The sequence below is a fragment of the Panthera uncia genome (assembly GCF_023721935.1).
Source record: "Panthera uncia isolate 11264 chromosome D3 unlocalized genomic scaffold, Puncia_PCG_1.0 HiC_scaffold_8, whole genome shotgun sequence".
Taxonomy (NCBI): Eukaryota; Metazoa; Chordata; class Mammalia; order Carnivora; family Felidae; genus Panthera; species Panthera uncia.
Window position 1 is genome coordinate 25547483 of NW_026057586.1, and position 17745 is coordinate 25565227.

Here is a 17745-nt window from a genome sequence, read left to right on the forward strand (position 1 = left end):
GCTGACCTCATAATGGTGGGATTCTACATTATCTACTACTAAACTGGGTCAGTCATCAGAGGATCAAAGCAGGGGACCTGACCAGGTCACGGTGAGCTCATAATTAACTGCAGACAGACACAGAATTTAGTTTCAAAATTTCCTAACAGGAAGGCAAGCAGGGAAGTAAGTTGGGTTTATGTAGTTCCTATTGTCGGACAAAAGGCAGTGGACATCACGTCTGTCTGACAGAATTCGAGAAAAATGATCACAATATGTCCTTATGGCAAGAAAGGCTTGGGCAAGACGCAGGATAATTCAAGAACAAGGTCTTTCAACTGGGGTTTTGTAGAAGATGGAAGCCTCCAGGGCCGCGCGGGGAGCAGGGAGGCAGCATGTCTGCAGGGTCCTGAGGCCGTGGGGTCGCCTGTGCTCCGTCACCTGAGGAGCCGCTGAGGAGAAACTGCTCAGCACGTTACCACAGCTCAAGGTGACGGAGCCTTGGGGCGCTGTCTGGGCAGTGGTCTCGGGCCTATTCGGAGTCCATTCCCTTGCTTTTCACATTGAACTTAGTCAAGTTTAACTTGGCTCGGATTACAGAGCTCCTTTCCCTTCAGTGCAGACTGCCAGCGTCTGTTCTTCCAAGGGCAGGAGCCAAGGCTTTGTGAGGCCCCAAGGCCCACGCCACTGGGCGCCTCCCCTGCAGGCCCAGGTCAAGATTTCTGGTGTGGAGGGAATGCTGCCTGCACCCCTCACTCCACAGGAAGGCACCCTCCCTGTCTGGGCGGCTGATAGAGGCTGAGGGGCGTGCCTGCCTGGGAGCAGCCTGTGTTCCCAGGGGCCTGCGGGGGAGGGGGAGGACCCCCGAGAAATGTCAGACCTTTTCAGAGTGGGGCACGTTTGGGTCAAACAGGTACTTCCCTACACCTCTGTGTGACCACTTCCTTTACCCCCTCATCCTCTCCCTTGTTCTGGGGAGGAAGGGCCTGAGCATTGGCCTGGGTCACGTTTCTGACATGGGTGCATGTTGAGCACCAATAAGGGGGCAAGGTCACCTTCGGCTGCTTGGGACAAGGGACTTGCGAGCGCAAACCCCACTGAGGAGCCTCCAGAGTGGTGCGCTGGTGTCCCCTAGTGGGAGCAGATGTCAGTGCAGCCGGTGTCCCTGCATGGCCTCCTGACACTCCTGAGTTGGGGCCACGCTGCGGTGACCCCATCACTGCCAACATGGCGGGCCGGCTGACCCCGTTCCACTCACACAGTTCCCAACGGAGAGCCCCAAAATGCACGCGGGACCCCCAGGACTCCATTCTAGGTCTTCTGCCCTGCCCTATGGCTTTACCACCTAGAACGATGACGGATGACCCCCCAAGCCCATGTCACTGCATTCAGAGCCCCCAGCTGCCCTCCCCCAGTCAGAAGTGTGGGGGAACAACGCCAGCCTCAGCTCCCTGGGGGCTGCCAGGTGTTTGTGGATGCGACGAACTGGCTGCTATCACCCTCCCCCTCAGCCACAGCTCCAGGGAGGCAGACCTTAGGGACAGTCCGTATCACCAGCATCGGCCCTTATGAACCAACAAAGTGACTTTTATGGGTGAAGAACTATACCCGGAAGAGGTGGACACCTGTCTGCCTTGCTCCCAGGTCCTTGGGTGCCTCCAGGGACCCGGCCCCAGAAGTCTCAGCAATAGGGGTCCCCCAGGGTCCCGCTGTGGAAATACGACCAGGTGGGGTCACCAGAGATAGGGTCCTCAGCTTTGAGTGGAGGGGAGTTTGGCCAGGTACCCAGGTGTCAGAATCTGAGCTGGCTGAGGCACTCCTACCTAAGACCACTCACGGTGACAAGTACCCCGTGTGCAACTCCCAGTGAGAGAGAAGCCGGAGCTCCCTGGAAATCTACAACGGTCATGAAGTCGGGGGGACCACTGGGGTGCTCTGCTCCGTGCTCAGCCATCATTCAGGTCCCAGGGAACAACTCCTGGAGCGGCACTGAGGAGGGAGGTGAAGTCTGCAGGGAGAGAGCCCAGACTTCCCCCGACAAGGAACGAGGACTCTGACCTGGGCAAGGCACAGGTGGGCCGGGGCAAATCACAAAGGCTCCTATATACAAGCAGTTTGATCAGGGATGGAACCCCGGGCCTCTATCGTGTGGGGAGATGCTGAGGAGACAGCGGGCTGCAAGTGTAATGCTTCTCCTTTTGTGGGGTGGAGGAAATGGAGGCCAGGTAGGCAGTGATCGCAGGCCAGTCTCTCCCTTTATTCTGTTTTCCTCCTGGTGAGGCAGGGAGGCAAGAAAGTAAGTCCCCTCTCATCCACCAGGGATACATTCCAAGATCCCGATGACGACTTATAAAGCCTTGAAACCTCAGAGAGTACTGAACCACACACACACACACACACACACACACACACACATTTTTTCCTGGGCATACACGCTATGATAAAGTTTAATTTGCAAATGAGGCACAGTAAAAGAGTAGCAACAACAACAAGATAGAATGATTATAACAATATCTGTAATAGAGGCGCCTGGGTGGCTCAGTCGGTTGAGCGTCCGACTTTGGCTCAGGTCATGATCTTGCGGTTTGTGAGTTCGAGCTTCGCGTCGGGCTCTGTGCTGACAGCTCAGAGCCTGGAGCCTGCTTCAGATTCTGTGTGTGTGTGTGTGTGTCTCTCTCTGCCCCTCCCCACTCACACTCCATCCCCCTCTCCTTCAAAAATAAACATTAAAAAAAAAACAAACAAACCAGGGGCACCTGGGTGGCTCAGTCGGTAGAGCCGACTTCAGCTCAGGTCATCTCACAGTCTGTGAGATCGAGCCCCGCCTTGGGCTCTGTGCTGATGGCTCAGAACCTGGAGCCTGCTTCAGATTCTGTTTCCCTCTCTCTCTGCCCCTCCCCTGCCCATGCTCTGTCTCCCTGTGTCTCAAAAATACATAAAAATATTTTCTAAAAATTAAAAAAAAAACCATATCTGTAATAAAGTTATGTGAATGTGGGGTCTCTCTCAACATATCTCACTGTCCTGTACTCACCCTCCCTCTGAGGACAGGTGGTGATAAGGCCCCTGCATGGTGACATGAAGCGACACAAATGACACAGGTGCTGTGATGGAGTGGTAGGCCACCACTAATCTCCTGACCACACAGCAGAAGGAGCATCATTTGCTCCTGGCCGAAGCTGACCCCGGGTAACGGACCGAGGAAAGCGGAACTTCAGATAAGGTTAACTACTGAAGTTAATTACTGAACTGCGGTTGAGGTTAACTGCATGAGGGTACCTAATGTAGGTTTCCTTCTACTCCTCAAACTGACTTTTGTCAAAAACAGTGTATGTAGCCCACTCATCTCTGCTCAGGCCCAAGCCTCTATGGGAGGTCTGGGGGTCCTCAGGCTATGGGTGGGCTTTCTCTCCCCTTCAGTGGTCTCCCACTGGGTGCACAGTGTCTCTTGGTGTATTTGGAAATATTTTTGGTGATCACCATGGTTGGTCACCCCTCCCCAGTGACAAGCATTCAGTGTCTGGGGCTAGGAACACTGAGTATCCTACATTGCGTTGGACAGTTTCATCCAGTTAAGATTTGTCCCACCCCAAATGCCAATAGCTGGGTTAGCTGACCCTCAGGACCCAAAGATGGACAACTCAACCAGCCGGCTCTGTTTGTGAGGGGCTTTGAAGAACACTATGAAAACTCAGAGAAGTCATCCCAACGTGCACTCCGAGGGCCTCAGATTCTACCACCAGAGCTCTGTTTGGGGATCAGGAAGCCTGTCAGCCTTGTCTTAACGGTACCCGTATGAAATACAAACACCCAAGAAGAGGTCAAGTCATGAGCATTGTCAGCCATAACTAGGATTTCAACTCTTATTGATAATTCTGATAAGAGTGCAGAGTGTGCTGTGATGCTCTAAAAAATACAGATTCCTGGGTATGATTCAGTAGACGTGGTCACCAGCCGCAATGATCCCTGCCCCCTGATAGTCACACCTTTGTGTGGTCCCTTCTGCACCGGTGTGTGCAACCGACATATAGCATGTGGCAGAGGGATAGCATGTCACTTCCGAGATTACATTATAAAAGATCGGGACTTCTGTGTTGGATGTTCTCCCTTCTCACCTGTTCTCGTTTTCTCTCTCTCTCTCTCTCTCTCTCTCTCTCTCTCCCTCTCAGATCACTTGCTTTGGAGGAAGCCAGCTGTCAGGGTGTGAGGACACTCAAGCAGTTTATGAAGAGGTCCACGTGGCAAGGAACTGAAGCCTTTTGCCAACAACCAAGGTGGAAGTGAAGGAGCCGTGTGAGGGGGCCAGGATGGAAGGAGGCCCTCCAGCCGCAGTCAAGCCTTCAGATGGCTGCAACCCTGGCCATCGGCCTGACTACAAGTCCAGGAGAGACCCTGAGCCAGAACCCCAGCCAGGCTCCTCCCAGGTCCCTGGCCATCTGAAAGTATGTTGTGGTAATCAGTGTGTGTGTGTGTGTGTGTGTGTGTGTGTGTGTGTGTGTGTGTGTGTTTTAATTCTTTAGTGTTTATTTTTTGAAAGAGAGAGAGACAGAGTGCGAGCGGGTGAGGGGCAGAGAGAGCGGAAGGCAAGGAATCCGAAGCAGGCTCCAGGCTCTGAGCACAGAGTCCGACGCGGGGTTCGAACCCATGAACCACGAGAGCATGACCTGAACGGAAGTTGGACGCTTAACCGACGGAGCCAGCCGGGCGCCCCTCCGTGTGTGTTTTTTAAGCTGCTAGATGTTGAGCTATTTACTAGGCAGCAGTAGATAATTCATGCAGTGGGTCTAGGTAGGGCCAGGAGGCTGTGGATGTAAAAGCTTCCTAGGTGACTCTGATGTGCGGTCAAGGTTCAACAGCCGTGGGTGTAGAGACTTACGCTGCTGACGGTTTTCTGGGCACAAAGCTGACTCAAAGTGGCACGTGTGCACGCGAGAATCAGAGAGCTACTGCTGTGTGGCTCCACACTGAAAACAGAGACAGGCAAGGGGTGAAGGCTTCCACCACCAGCAGCCCCTAAGAGCTGAAGTGTCACACGTAGCCCTCGAGAACTAGGAGTGCCTGCTGATGTATTGCTCCTGGAAGAGAGAAAGCCTAGAACGTGAAACCTGAGGGGAACCCTGGCCTGAGGATTTTCACAATTTGTCAAGGAGCAGAACCGTTTCCTCAAGAGAAACCATTCCCAGCAGACTGGGTTAGAGATGCTGGCAGAGCAGTTCTGGGCGAGTCTAAGTAGTGGCCCCTGAGCCTGCTTCTCCAGTCTCCCCACCACCACTCCCCATGCTTAGCAGCGCTTCTGGGGCAGAGGTCCACAGCTTGATCCTCCTGACTTCTAGTGCAATCTTTCTGCACCACCACTACCCAGGATGCCACTTAGGAAAGGTACACAGGGTGGGGATGCGGTACGGGGATCCGCCCCCTCTCCCTGCTCCTAACCAGGCTATGGGAGTCCACCGTCAGAGGGAGGGAGCACCTACTATGCACCGGGTGTTTTTCCCAAAGCTTCACATGAACTCAGGTACTCAATCTTCTGCAACAACCCCATGAGGTGGATCCTGTCATTATCTTCATTTGACACAGGGGGAAACCGAGGCAGAGTGAGGGTAAGTAACTAGCTCGATTCCTTGGTTAGTCCATGGCAGGGCCAGGATTCTCTAAGGTCCATGTCTGGGGTCCAGACACTAACCCTTAACCCCTGAGCTCTGCTGCCCCCCTGCCAGCCACGGGCCCAGCCCTCCTTGCCCTTTGAGCAGGAATGAAAGGCCCTCTGCTTTGCTCTGAGCGAGGGGACAGGCATCAAATAGGAAAAAAATGGTCAGACCTGTTACCTTTCCAGCCAGGATGCCACAGGCTGCTGGCTCAAAGGCCATCGAGGGCTCAGCACCTCACCTAGGGCAGGGGGAATTGGGATCCTCCCCTGGATCTGTGTCTCTCAAATATAGTCTCCCTCTCAATAATGAATGCCGTGAACATTTAGGAATGGAGCAGTACATAGTAATTATTGAGTACTTTACCCTTTTATCTTTTGCACCAAAGCTAGCTTTACATTAGCAGTGGTAATTTTTTTTTTTAACTTTTTAACGTTTATTGATTTTTGAGAGAGAAACAGAGCATGATCGGGGGAGGGGCAGAGAGAGGGAGACACCGAATCTGAAGCAGGCTCCAGGCTCCGGGCTGTCAGCACAGAGTCCGACGTGGGGCTCGAACACACAAACCGCGAGATCGTGACCTGAGCTGAAGTCAGGCGCTTAACCCACTGAGTCACCCAGGCGCCCCTATAGCTATTTGACCTACACACTGTGGCTGAGGATATTGATTCTTTTGTCTCTCAAACGTACAGGACAGTTGTGAGGACAGTACAAAGAATTTCCCTCCGCTCCTCATTCAGATTCCCAGACTTACTACTCACCACGTTTGCCCTTCATTACAGCTATGCATCTACATACTCGTTATTTTTTTTCTTTTTCAAAACATTCGAGGACAGGCTGCAGACATGAAGCTCCATATCCCTCAAGTACTCTAATGTGTATTTCCCCAACACAAGGGCACTTGCCTATATAACCATCATACAGCCCTTCAAGTCAGGACACTGATGCCCAGGTAACACTACCGCCCCACTCATAGACCCCATTCACATTCCCTAACCATCCAACAAAGTCTTCTGGTCCAGGATCTCAGCGAAGAACACATATTGCATGTAGTCCGTCTGTTTAGTCCCCTCCAACCTGGAAGATTCCACAGTCTTTTCCTGTCTTTCCTATCCAAGTTTTAGGGAATGCTCCCTACATTTGTTTCCTTATGACCAGACTCAGGCTGTGCTTTCTTGGCAGGAAAACCCCAGAAAGGGTGTCGGGTTTTCTCCATGAGGCACATCAGACAGCACATGGTGTCTACCCAACCTGTCGCTAATGATGTTAACCTCATCATAGGGTCAGATTAGGCTCTTCCAGGTTTCTCCACCATTAAGCCACCACATTTCCCTTTGTAATGAGGTGAGCCCTATGTATGTCCCAGCCTGGTGCCTGAAAGAGGGTTTCCAGTCTTAACACATAGAGAGCCTAGTGGTCTCAATGAGTTAAGGGGATAGAGTTTAAAATTCAGGGAGTCTGAGACAACGAGAATTTGCAAGGCAGGCCACCAGAGGAGAGAAATCCAGAAATCCGCAGACCCTTGAGTCTTTGGCTGAGCACTGATTTGTGCATGTGTACAAGGAAACTTCCAGAGCCAGTAGAAAACCTTCTGAAAGGAATAGATGGAACCATCCCCTGAGATCATACAAGGCTAGAAATAGTTCCCAGCAGATGAGGTAGAAACACCTCCTAATACACAAGGTTCTCAGTAGCAATCTCAGAAGGGTATTGACTCAGTAGTGGATCAAAATGTGTCCCAGACTAAAGGCTCCCCACCTAACAAAGGCTTTAAAAGCAAGCTGTGAAAAGATCAAACTGTTCTGAAGTAACTTAACTGTGTTCCAGAACAATGCCCAAAATATTTAAATGGATACTAACAAAAATCAGACACCCAACAATGTAAAGTTCCTAATCCCTGGTATCTGATATAAAATCACCAGGCATGCAAAGAAAAATATGACCTATATCTAGAGAAAAAATCAATTAATAGAAGTAGACACTGAAATGACATGAGTGACCGAATTAGTAGAGAAAGACCTTAAAAAAGTCATTATAAGTCGATTCTATATGCTCAAGGAGAGAGGGGAAAGCAGGAACATGAAGAGAGAAATGGAAGAGAGAGAGGACAAAAAGATCCAAACTGAACTTCTAGACATGAACAAGACAACATCCGAAATGAAAAATACACTGATGTGATTAACAGTAGGGTTGGACTTTGCAAGAAAAGAGTAGTGAACCTGAAGACACAGCAATAGAAAGTATCCAAAATGAAACACAGAGAAGAAAGACTTAAAAAAAAAAATAGGCAGAGTTTGGTGAGCCATGGGAGCAGATGAAATGGCACGAGGTTCAGTAGAGAAAAGGACAGGGTGACATGGTGAGTGTGGTGGCAGGTCCCTGACCAGGCAGGCTCTGTCACCTAGGAGGGCGACTCTCACTCTGCTGTGGCAGGCCCCACCTCCATACTCGGATGCAGCTAGATTCCCACTGTTTCTGCCCAAAGACCAGCACCAGAAGCATCTCTAGACCCAGATTTGCTGTCTCTTTGCTGAGTGAATCCTACTGTCCCAGAGCCAGGCTCGATCCAGGGAAAGGAGCCCAGTCGATGACAAAATCAGCGAGCACAGCAGACACCTGGAGGCTGGCAGGACATCTCCACTTTTCAAAAGCCTAAAAATAGCCCCAACCACATTGGCAATCCCAGCAGCCCTGCCCGTCCCAGGAACACACCGCGGGAGGCCACACCGGCAGAGATTTCAGGTCAAGGGACAAAAAACTTGGACAAGTGCGCCGAGTTGCCACAGCATGGCCCCATTTCACCTCTGGGGGATGTCGGGCCCGCCACCAGTGCAGAGAGTGTGCCACCACACACACATCACGATGGGACGCCCTGGGCCTCGTCAGGCACCCACCCCTGCCTCCCTCCCACTGCAGTACATCCAGTTACACCCTGCTGGAGGAAGGGGCTATGGGGGTGCCCAGGCTGTGCCCAGGCTGAAGATTGGGACCTGGCTGGAAGGTTGGAGACTCTCCTCCTGCACCTACCTGCCAGGCCGGGAGGACCTTCTCAATGTCATTCAGGTTGATCCCGTCCCCGTCTTCTAGCTTCCCTTTTCCACACCTGGGCCAGAAAAGACAGAAAGGCATTGAAGAGTCGGCACGTTCATGCATCCTACCCCAGCCCGCCGAGCAGGAAGGGGAGGGATGGCCAGGAGACACCCGGCCCTGCCACCTCCAGGCCTATAGGATCAGCCTGTCCCACCCAGAGCAAACAGCTCTGGAGAAACATGCTTTCCTTCCCCAGGCCTGGCAACACGGGCCCTGCCTGCAGAACGAAGGACTTCGTGCAGGCGGGCATTCTGGGAGCAGTCCAGAGGCAGGGGGCACTAAGGTGACATCCGACCCCCCAGGGAGGTGACAGAGGTACCAGATTTCCCCTCGACCCTTCCAGGCAAAGACGCTAATAAGCTCCTTGTTGATGAATACCCCAAAACCCGTCACAGCTCCTGCAAAACCTCATCATCTCGCCCCATTACACCAAAGGGGCGATGAGTGAACAGAAAGACCAAGCAACTTTCTTGAGGTCACACAGGCCCGCAACAGGGATTTCTCCCTCCTTGGCCTGACTCTGGGCTAGTCCAGCAAGCCCACTCAGATACCGATGCTTTGTCTTTACGCCCTCTGTGGGCAACATACTATCAGGCCAGAGACACTGACCCCAACTCGCCATCGAGCACCCATGTCTTCTGCATACTTAAGGTGCAGACTCTGGAATCAGACTGCCAGGCTGGAACCCGTTACGTCCCTTACTAACTGGGTGACCCTACGCAAGTCACTTAACGTCTCCGGACCTCGGTTTTCCCACTTGTCAAATGGAGATCGTTAGTAGTGTATAACATCATGGGGTGGTAGGAGGATGAGATTAATGTAGCTGATACACACACACACACACACACACACACACACACACACAGGCACACCCATGTATAAATCCATATTTACATACCATGTTTAATGGTAAATATGGGTAATAATGGCATGCAAGTGTAGTAAAGTAAGTAATAGGGTAAATATATTAGTTCCACGAGGACTACTTCTGCCAGTACTAGTCCTGTTTACAACTATCTTACTAGCATTACTGTTACTCTTTTGTTAGTATTTTACCGCTACTATTGTTAATTGCTGCCCCAGGGAAGGATTAAGAGCCTAGACTCTGGAGCTGACCCAGGCTCACGCAAGTTGCTCATTTCTTTGTGCCTCCTAGTTTCCCCACCTGTCTAGGTGAAGACAATAGCACTCCTACCTCCCTAGGTTGTGGTGAGTTTTCAATAACACGAGGCCAGCACTTGGAACAGTGCCCAGGATGGATCAGTGATCACTGCTCTCATTGGTGTGACTATGGACCCAGACATGGTAAGGGCTGCCCAGCGTGATGGCCGCAGCATTTTCCAGCTGCAGCATTAAGGCAACTCTCAAAATTTAGAGGATTTATTTGTTCAATATTTGCCGAGCATCTCTTGTGTTTTGGGCCCTGTCAACCTCCCTGGGAGTCATGGAAAATAAATCTGCTGTGGTTCCTGTCCTCCAGAACGCAACAGCTCTTCGGAAACACGTCCTAAACTCAACTGACAAGGCGGTGACCACCAGTAGGGGGCAGCATGAGATAAGTGTTATGAAAGACTTAGGGACAGAGGAGGTGGGGTGGCCACATAACCCACCAAGGCTGGAGTGGAAGAGGGCAGGAGGATGCAGTCTATACCCCCCTTTTGACAAGAGCTTCCGCGTGGGCTCTGGCTTGGGCTTTACCCCAGTGTAAACAAGGCATAGACTGAACCCAGAGGAGTGCTGCCCAGAACATCCAGAAGCATCCAGAATGATCTGGGGCAGGAGGAAGGTGGGTCATGAGCTGGCTAAGCAGAGAATCCTGGAGAATGTCCTGGGCAGAGGGTAGCGGGGCAATGGCCTGGAGCTAAGCCCATGTATGTTGCCAGCTGGGATGTCAGCATTCCTGCCACTGGGGTGGGGTGGGGGTGGGGGTGTAAAGGGGATGGGTAAAGGGGGAATATGGAGCTAGAAGGCCAGGAGGTGGAGCTGGGGAGGAAGGGGTAGAAGGAAGGTGGGAAGGACACGTGGGGAAAGAGAGTTCTTACCCCCTCTGCCCCTACCCTCCACCCCCACCCCAGCCTCTTGATGTGCTGGGCTGCAGACAAAGAGGCAGACCAACCTCTGGAAACATCCAACCACCTTTTAACTACAGGTTGGCCCGTGAAGGTACCAATGGCCTGCGTCTGTATTTCATATGCACCTTGGCAACAGGAGAGGAGAAAGCTGGGGACTGTGGGCCGAATGGAACAGCTGACGCCCTCTCCCCCAGGTCCTGTGTGCTATCCCCCCACTTCCGGACTCCCAGCTGCCCTGAGCTCCAAGCATGCGTTAGACGCCAGCCTAGCACAGCACAGGCGCAGCGTTTTATCCTCACCTCAGCAGCTCCTGGGGGCAGCAGGGGGCTGTGTGCAGGGAGCGCTGCTGTCCCCCAAGACCCGTCCTCTGGGATTCAGAGCTCCCTGGGAGGACTGCAGGTACGGAGGGCAAAAGGTTGCTACAGACCAGCTGAGTCACTGCTTCCTACAGGGTTTCCAAGGCAACAGCTTTCTCTGATTTCTGTCCCTCCATGGAAACATGGGCTGCGGGAAGCCTTGGCAACCGAGAGGTACCCTGCTTCCGAGATGCTGCAGTGGCTGGGCACGTGGAGTGCATCCCTAGCATGGCTGGACTCTGAGGGTGACACAGTTCCTGCCTTAACCACAAGGAGGCCACCGGGTGCTGAACCCAGGATCCCCTAGGAACCTGGGGAGGCCAGGGTTCACCTATGCTCTCATTCCAACAGGGTCCCTCCATGCTGAAGGCCATCTCCCCTCACCACCCAAGGAAAAGTGACCTCGGGAATTCTGGCAGATCCCACACAGACAGGACGATGGAAAAAGGAGCCGTGGTGAGAGGCTGGGGTCCCCTGGGAGAGTATGAAGCACGTGGTGGGTCTCTCCCCAGAAAAATATACACAAACGCATGATTTTGCATGAAAGTTTAAGGGGGTTAAACTGATTCACGGATACTCTGGTGTGATGACCGGGGCCTTAGATGGCATCAAAAGGCCTTAAATCATGGCTCTTCCTGGGCATGTCTGAAATGCATTTCTCCCAACTGTACAATAGAGACAAGAGCCTCTCCCTCCCTAGGCTTTTTGTTCATGACTCTGCGCTGGTGGGAGCAGGGTGCTCAGAGAGGGGGTGCCCACTAGGGTGGGGTGGGGAGCAGGTGAGACGCAGTTATGTTTAATACAACCAACAATATCAGTCACGTTTAGATGTGAAGTGACGGGAGGTGAGAGTGGACAGGGAGGGACTGGAAGGAAAAGTAAAAGCCGTCAGTCTAAGAAAGAAGAGGAGAACAGCAAGTGTTGACAAAAATGTGGAAAAGCCCCGTATGCTGCTGGTGGGAATATAAGACATTCAGCCTCTGTGCTAAATAGTTTGGCGAAATAGTTCCACAAAAACTTAAGACATGGAATTACCATGTGTGATATTGTGACTCATACAAGCTATATTTGGTCTTTGTCCCCAGTCCTAGTATAGAACTCCTCAAATCCTTGGAATTTCCTAAGAGAGGACAGAAGACAAAGTTGCGTTTTGTTATGTTAATGAGGCGACTGTTGAAAAACCACCTAGGGAATCTACGGGAGGGAGCCGGTTCAATCACGTGATTGGAGGGTTAGAACTTTCAGTCGCAACTCTCGACTCCAGGGAGAGGAGAGGGGCTAGAGATTCAATCATTGGCCAATAATGATTTGCTCAATCATGCCCGTGTAATGAAGCCACCAAAAGCAAAAGCAAAAGCAAAAACAAAAACAAAAACCAAAACCAAAGGAGGGGCTTTGGAGAGCTTCCGGGTTGGTGAGCACAGGAGATTCTGGAGGAGCGCACTCTGGAGAGGGCATGGAAGTTGGCACCTTTCCCCATCCCTTGTCTGATGCATCTCCACCATCTGGCTATTCCTGAGTTCTATCCTTCGATATAAACTAGTAATCCAACGGGTACCATGTCTTCCCGACTTCTGTGGCCTCCCTAGCAAATTAATAGAGCCCAGGGAGGGGGGTCGCTGGAACCCCCAACCTACAGTCGGACATCTGAAGCACAGGTGACAGACTGGACTTTGGACTGGCGTCTGCAATGGGGAGAGGGGTCGATTTGCAGGACTGAGCCCTCAACCTGGGGGGGTCTGATGCTGTTTCTAGGTCAATGGTGTCAGCACGGAGTTGAACTGCACACACTCGATTGGTATCAGAAAACTGCTTGGTGGCGTTGGAAAAAAACCCACACACATCAGAACTGGTGTCAGAACTGGACCATGTGACTCAGCAATTTCATTTCCCAGGCACCTACCCGGAAGAGTTGAAAATAGGGACTCAACAAATACTTGCACATGAATGTTCATAGCAGGATAATTGACAATAGCCAAAGCGTGGAAAGAACTCAAATGCCCATCAGCAGATGAATGGATGGACAAAGAGTGACAGACCCACATGATGAAATACATGCCACAGTGTGGACGAACCTCAAAATTTTATGCTGAGTGAAAGACGCTAGGCTCAAAAGGCCACATATGATCCCACTCATCTAAACCGGAAGAGAGAAATTCACAGAAACAGAAAGCAGATGGGTGGTTGCCAGGAATAAGAGGGAAATGGGGAGTCACCGCTTAGGGGACATCGATTTTATTCTGGGGGGGTTGAAAATGTTTTGGAACTACGTAGAGGGGATAGTTACACACTATTATGAAAATATGAAATGACACGCAATTGAACACTTTAAAATGGTTAATGTGGGGGGCGCCTGGTTGGTTCAGTGGGTTGAGCATCCGGCTCTTGGTTTTGGCTCAGGTCAGGGTCTTGTGGTTTGTGACACTGAGCCCCGCCCGTGCTGGGCTCCATAGCACGGAGCCTGCAGGATTCTCTCTCTCCCTCTCTCTCAGCCCCTGCCCTGCTCGAACTCACATACGTACGCGCTCTCTCTCCAAAATAAACTTGAGAAGATGAGACAGCCCGGTATAAAATCAAACACTACACCAGGGGTTCTCAAAGTGGGGCCCCTGGACCAGCAGCACCAACGTCCCCTGGGAACTTGTTGTGGGTGGAGAGCCTCTCTGGACACCAGCCACCTGTGTGTTCCCAGTGCAGCAGAGATGCCTGCCCGCCCAGGGAAGGGCCCCTCTCTGCCCCGGGACAGCTGTAACCCTACCCACCCCTGTATAAAAGCCCCTGGTCACCCCTTACCCTTCCCGGTCGATGTGTGGCAGGGTCGGCTTGGGCGTGTGTCTCAACTTCCGGTGGAACTGTGTGAAGTCCAGCTTTTCGGGCTGCAGGTCCCAGGTGGCACCACTAGAGGGCGAGAAAAGGTGAGAAATGTGAGGCAAGGGGGAGACCAGCCCAGTTACCCATGGCACCAGACAGCTGGGCACAAGCCTGGCAGGGAGCGTCTTCACAAAGAGGTGGGCAGGCTGGGGAGGACACCCACCAGCCGAGGGCAGGGTCGACAGAGACCCCTCCCTCAGAATGGAGCTGGCGGTGTCAGCTCTGTGTTCACATAGTGGGGCAGGAGGCTCCCCTGCTGTACAACCTGCTGTACAGCAATGCATGTCAGTCTGATGCCTGCTCTACGGAGGCCCCCCTAAAACACTTCAGAGCTTCCTTCCGGAAGGCTGGAAACAAAGGAGGCCAAACATCTGTCACTAGAGCTTCCGATGGCAGCTCAAAATGGTGGCCAGGCAGCTGTGAGGTACATAAGGCAAGTCAGTGGGGTGGGAGGTTGAGCCCCACAAAGTCCCAGACCCAGGAGACAAAGGTGCTTCCATTCTGGGAAAGCCTGAGTCTGAGCCACGGATGTGCCTGGAGCGCGCCCAGCGTTGGCCAGCTCCAAGGCCAGGGGCAGAGGGGAGCTAAAGGGCCCCTGCCCATCCATAGCCCCAAGCCGTCACTCCCCAGGGGAGTGAACATATGATATGGTAGGCACCCATTAGCAAACCTTTCAGGGGCACCACCTCCTCCTACTGAGGAACCCTGGCCAATACCTGTTCTTCCGACCTGGCCCTTCAGGAACCTTCTAGAATCTGAGCTACTGACCACCTTTCCTTCCTCCAGACCTCTCTGCAGCCACCCCCCGGCCCCCAAACCCTACGACCTCAGGTGAGGGGAAGTATCTGCAGCCATAGCCGTCTGTCCCCGGCTCTCACACGGGTGGCCTGGTGTCCACCATGTGCCATTCTCCTTTGCTCTTCCAACCACTAGTCAGCCCATCCCTTTGCCTTCTCTCCCTCTCCCCTGTGGTTAGACTGTTAGTGTCTGTCTTCTCTTTCCCCTCGACCCTCTCTCTGCCTCCTCTTCCTCCTCTTGGATGGTCTCCTCTCATTTTCGTTCCTTTGATCTTTCTCTCTCTCTCTCTCTCTGACCTCCTTCCTCAGCTGCCTCATCCGGGCTACCTCACCCCCTCTTTGTTTCTCTCCACTTCTTGATCAAAGAACGTTCAACATTTACTCAACTTCCAAAGACCCCATGGGGCTTCTTCTATAAGGACAAGCACCTGGGGTCCCAGCCAGAGGCATATGCCACAGACAAGAGGAAGAAAGGCTTACCTGAAGGAATCAAAGGTGTTGGCAGCCCAGATATCCGTGCCCAGCATGTCCAGAGAGTTGTCTTTGCTGCCATTCTGGAAGAGACGGGATGAAAAAAGGGGACATTGTTTGCTTGGTCAGGACACTGAGAACACGTGGCCAAAGTCCTAATCCCAGAGAAGGCTGCAGAGGCCTTCCTTCTCTTCCCTCGGTTGGTCATTCTGGGCAGCTTGTAGGCCAGAGAGAGCCACTGGAGTGAGCATCCTGGCCAGTGCACCCAGTAAGTCACGAGGACCACTGCCCCCCGGCCCCCCACCCAGGTACAGGCCCTCACCGTTGTGTATGTCAGACATAGAGCTATACCATCAGGTACAGAAATAGCCTGGGTTTCTGCTGTCCCCAGCCCATGGCTCCCGAGTCCACTGCCAGCTGGATGGCAGTGGCTTCTTCCCAGGCAGAGGCTCTGGAAAGCCAGACACACTGGCAGGTCCGTGTTGGAAGGCTGCCTTCCCTGGAGTTAAGCCCCACTTCTCAAAATCAGGCAGCCCTGAGAAACCCCCACTGACCAAGGCTATACCAGTGATTAAATTCTCTAATTCTCTAAATTCTCTAAATTCTCTAAACCCCATTCCAGTCTTTGTCCTCCAATGTCCCCTACACGATCCATCCCATAGACATACAGAAAGCGCTTTATTTCGTCCAGTTTCTATCGTTTGGCTTCTCCGCCCCTTGGCTGACAATCTCCCCAAGTTCTCTGACAACCTGCCTTACTCCTAATGCCCTCCATCCCTCGTTACCCCAGTCTGCTTTCATCATCACACTCTTTAAAATCAAGACTTTCACCTCCAGGACCGCTGGACATGTGCATGCCTTATGACCCAGGACATCACTCACAGGTATAAACACAACCAAAACGTGCACAGACGTTCACCAACAGTACGAAGCACACAGAAGTACAGAGCAGCACTACTCACAATAGATCCACATTGGAAGCCACCTAAATGCTTCCCAGCAGTTGACTAGACATGCAAATTATGGCATATTCACATACTGGAATATCGCACAGCAGGGAGAATAAACAAATTAAAAACCTACAACAGCATTAATAAGCCCCCAAAATGTAAAGAAGAACAAAAGAACCCAGATACAAAAAAAGTACCAACTCCATGATTCAATTGATATAAAGTTCAACGACAGGCCAACGAACTAATCTGTGGAGACAGAATTCAGGAAGGGGGGGGTCCCAGGAGGGTCCTGGGCGGGGGGGTGCTGGTAATGTTCTGTTTCTTGATCTGGGTGCTTGTGTGTTCAGCTTGTGAAAACCCACTGAACTGTATGCACGTAATATGTATACTTTTTGTCCATGTGTGTTAGGACTTCCTGGTTAGATTCCTGATAGTATCCCCAGTCTTTGTTTTTAGGACTGATCTGTCCCCAAACCTACCACTTCTCAGGTCCACTAGTTCCTACACTGGATGATCTTCGTTTGAGACCTTTCCACGGGCCTAGGCCTAGGCAGACACTGAAGACACAGAAGTGGAGGAGTCACAGGCCCTGCCTGCAAAGAGGGGTAGGTGTGCAATGACGCACATGTAATAAATAATTACAAGACAGTGCGATATGTGCATTGATTCAAGGAGCCGTAACGGGACCAGAGGCAACAGACCTGTTGCCTGTAACGGGACCACAGGCAACTTTGCTGGTGACTCCTCCTGAGCAGGGGACGCAAGGACTCATGGAAGTGAGGCAAGCAGAGAGAAAAGCAGGGAAGGGGTCATTCTGGCAAAGGGGACAGCATGAAGGAAAGGCAGGACCCAACAGGGCGTTATGGGGAACTTCAGGGCCTCTGGCTGTGCACAGGGGGCACAGCAGCCCAGAGAGTGTCTAGGATCACCCACACAGTCCTGGCCAGGGCCTACTAGGGGCCCCACAAGTGCTCCTCGGTGCTTGTTGGGGTTGAATTGTGGCCCCCCTCCAATTCGCATGTTGAAGTCCTAATGCCCAGTACCTCAGAATGTGACTTTATTTGGAAATACGGTGGTTGCCGATGGAGTTAGTTAAGATGAGGTCATATGGGTGGGCCCTCATCCAATATGACTGGTCCCATTATAAAAAGAGGACATTTAGACACAGAGACAGACATGCACAGTGGGAGGATGCCATGGAAAATTGGAGTCACGCTGCCACAAGCCAGGGAACCACTGCGGGCTGGGAGACAGGCCTGGAACAGATCCTTCCTTGGTGACTTCACAGAGATCATGGCTCTCCCCACACCCTCATTTCAGACTTCTGGACTCCAGCACTATAGGACTGATAATACCTTTCACTAGGTTGAGCCAGTTTGGGGGTCAGAAGTGTGGAATCAAGCAGCCCTCGCAAAATAATATGGTGATCGACCATCCACCCCTCTAAAAACTCCCTTTCTGAGGGTGGTCAGTCATGTCCCTTCCTCCTGCAGTCAGCAGATGTCCCCCAC

General features: G+C 52.1%; 1 protein-coding gene and 1 long non-coding RNA gene across 7 annotated transcripts in view; one reads left to right on the forward strand and one right to left on the reverse strand.

Annotated features, from left to right (window-relative positions):
- The window catches only part of CTIF (cap binding complex dependent translation initiation factor), a 291774-nt gene that overhangs the window by 166147 nt on the left and 107882 nt on the right, over positions 1-17745 (reverse strand). For all 5 annotated transcript variants that reach the window (XM_049620101.1, XM_049620100.1, XM_049620099.1 and 2 more), the window contains 3 exons: positions 15291-15364; positions 13936-14040; positions 8652-8727 (listed from right to left, as the gene is read on the reverse strand). In XM_049620101.1, the coding sequence (XP_049476058.1) occupies positions 8652-8727; positions 13936-14040; positions 15291-15364 (255 nt within the window). The remainder of the gene's footprint in view (positions 1-8651; positions 8728-13935; positions 14041-15290; positions 15365-17745) is intronic.
- Positions 29-17170, forward strand: LOC125914621 (uncharacterized). Of its 2 annotated transcripts, none has more exons than XR_007455368.1 (4): positions 29-91; positions 3031-3168; positions 4149-4421; positions 16724-17170. It is a non-coding gene; the product is annotated as an uncharacterized LOC125914621 (long non-coding RNA). The 2 variants fall into 2 exon arrangements; XR_007455367.1 differs by lacking the exon at positions 16724-17170 and adding an exon at positions 11494-13709.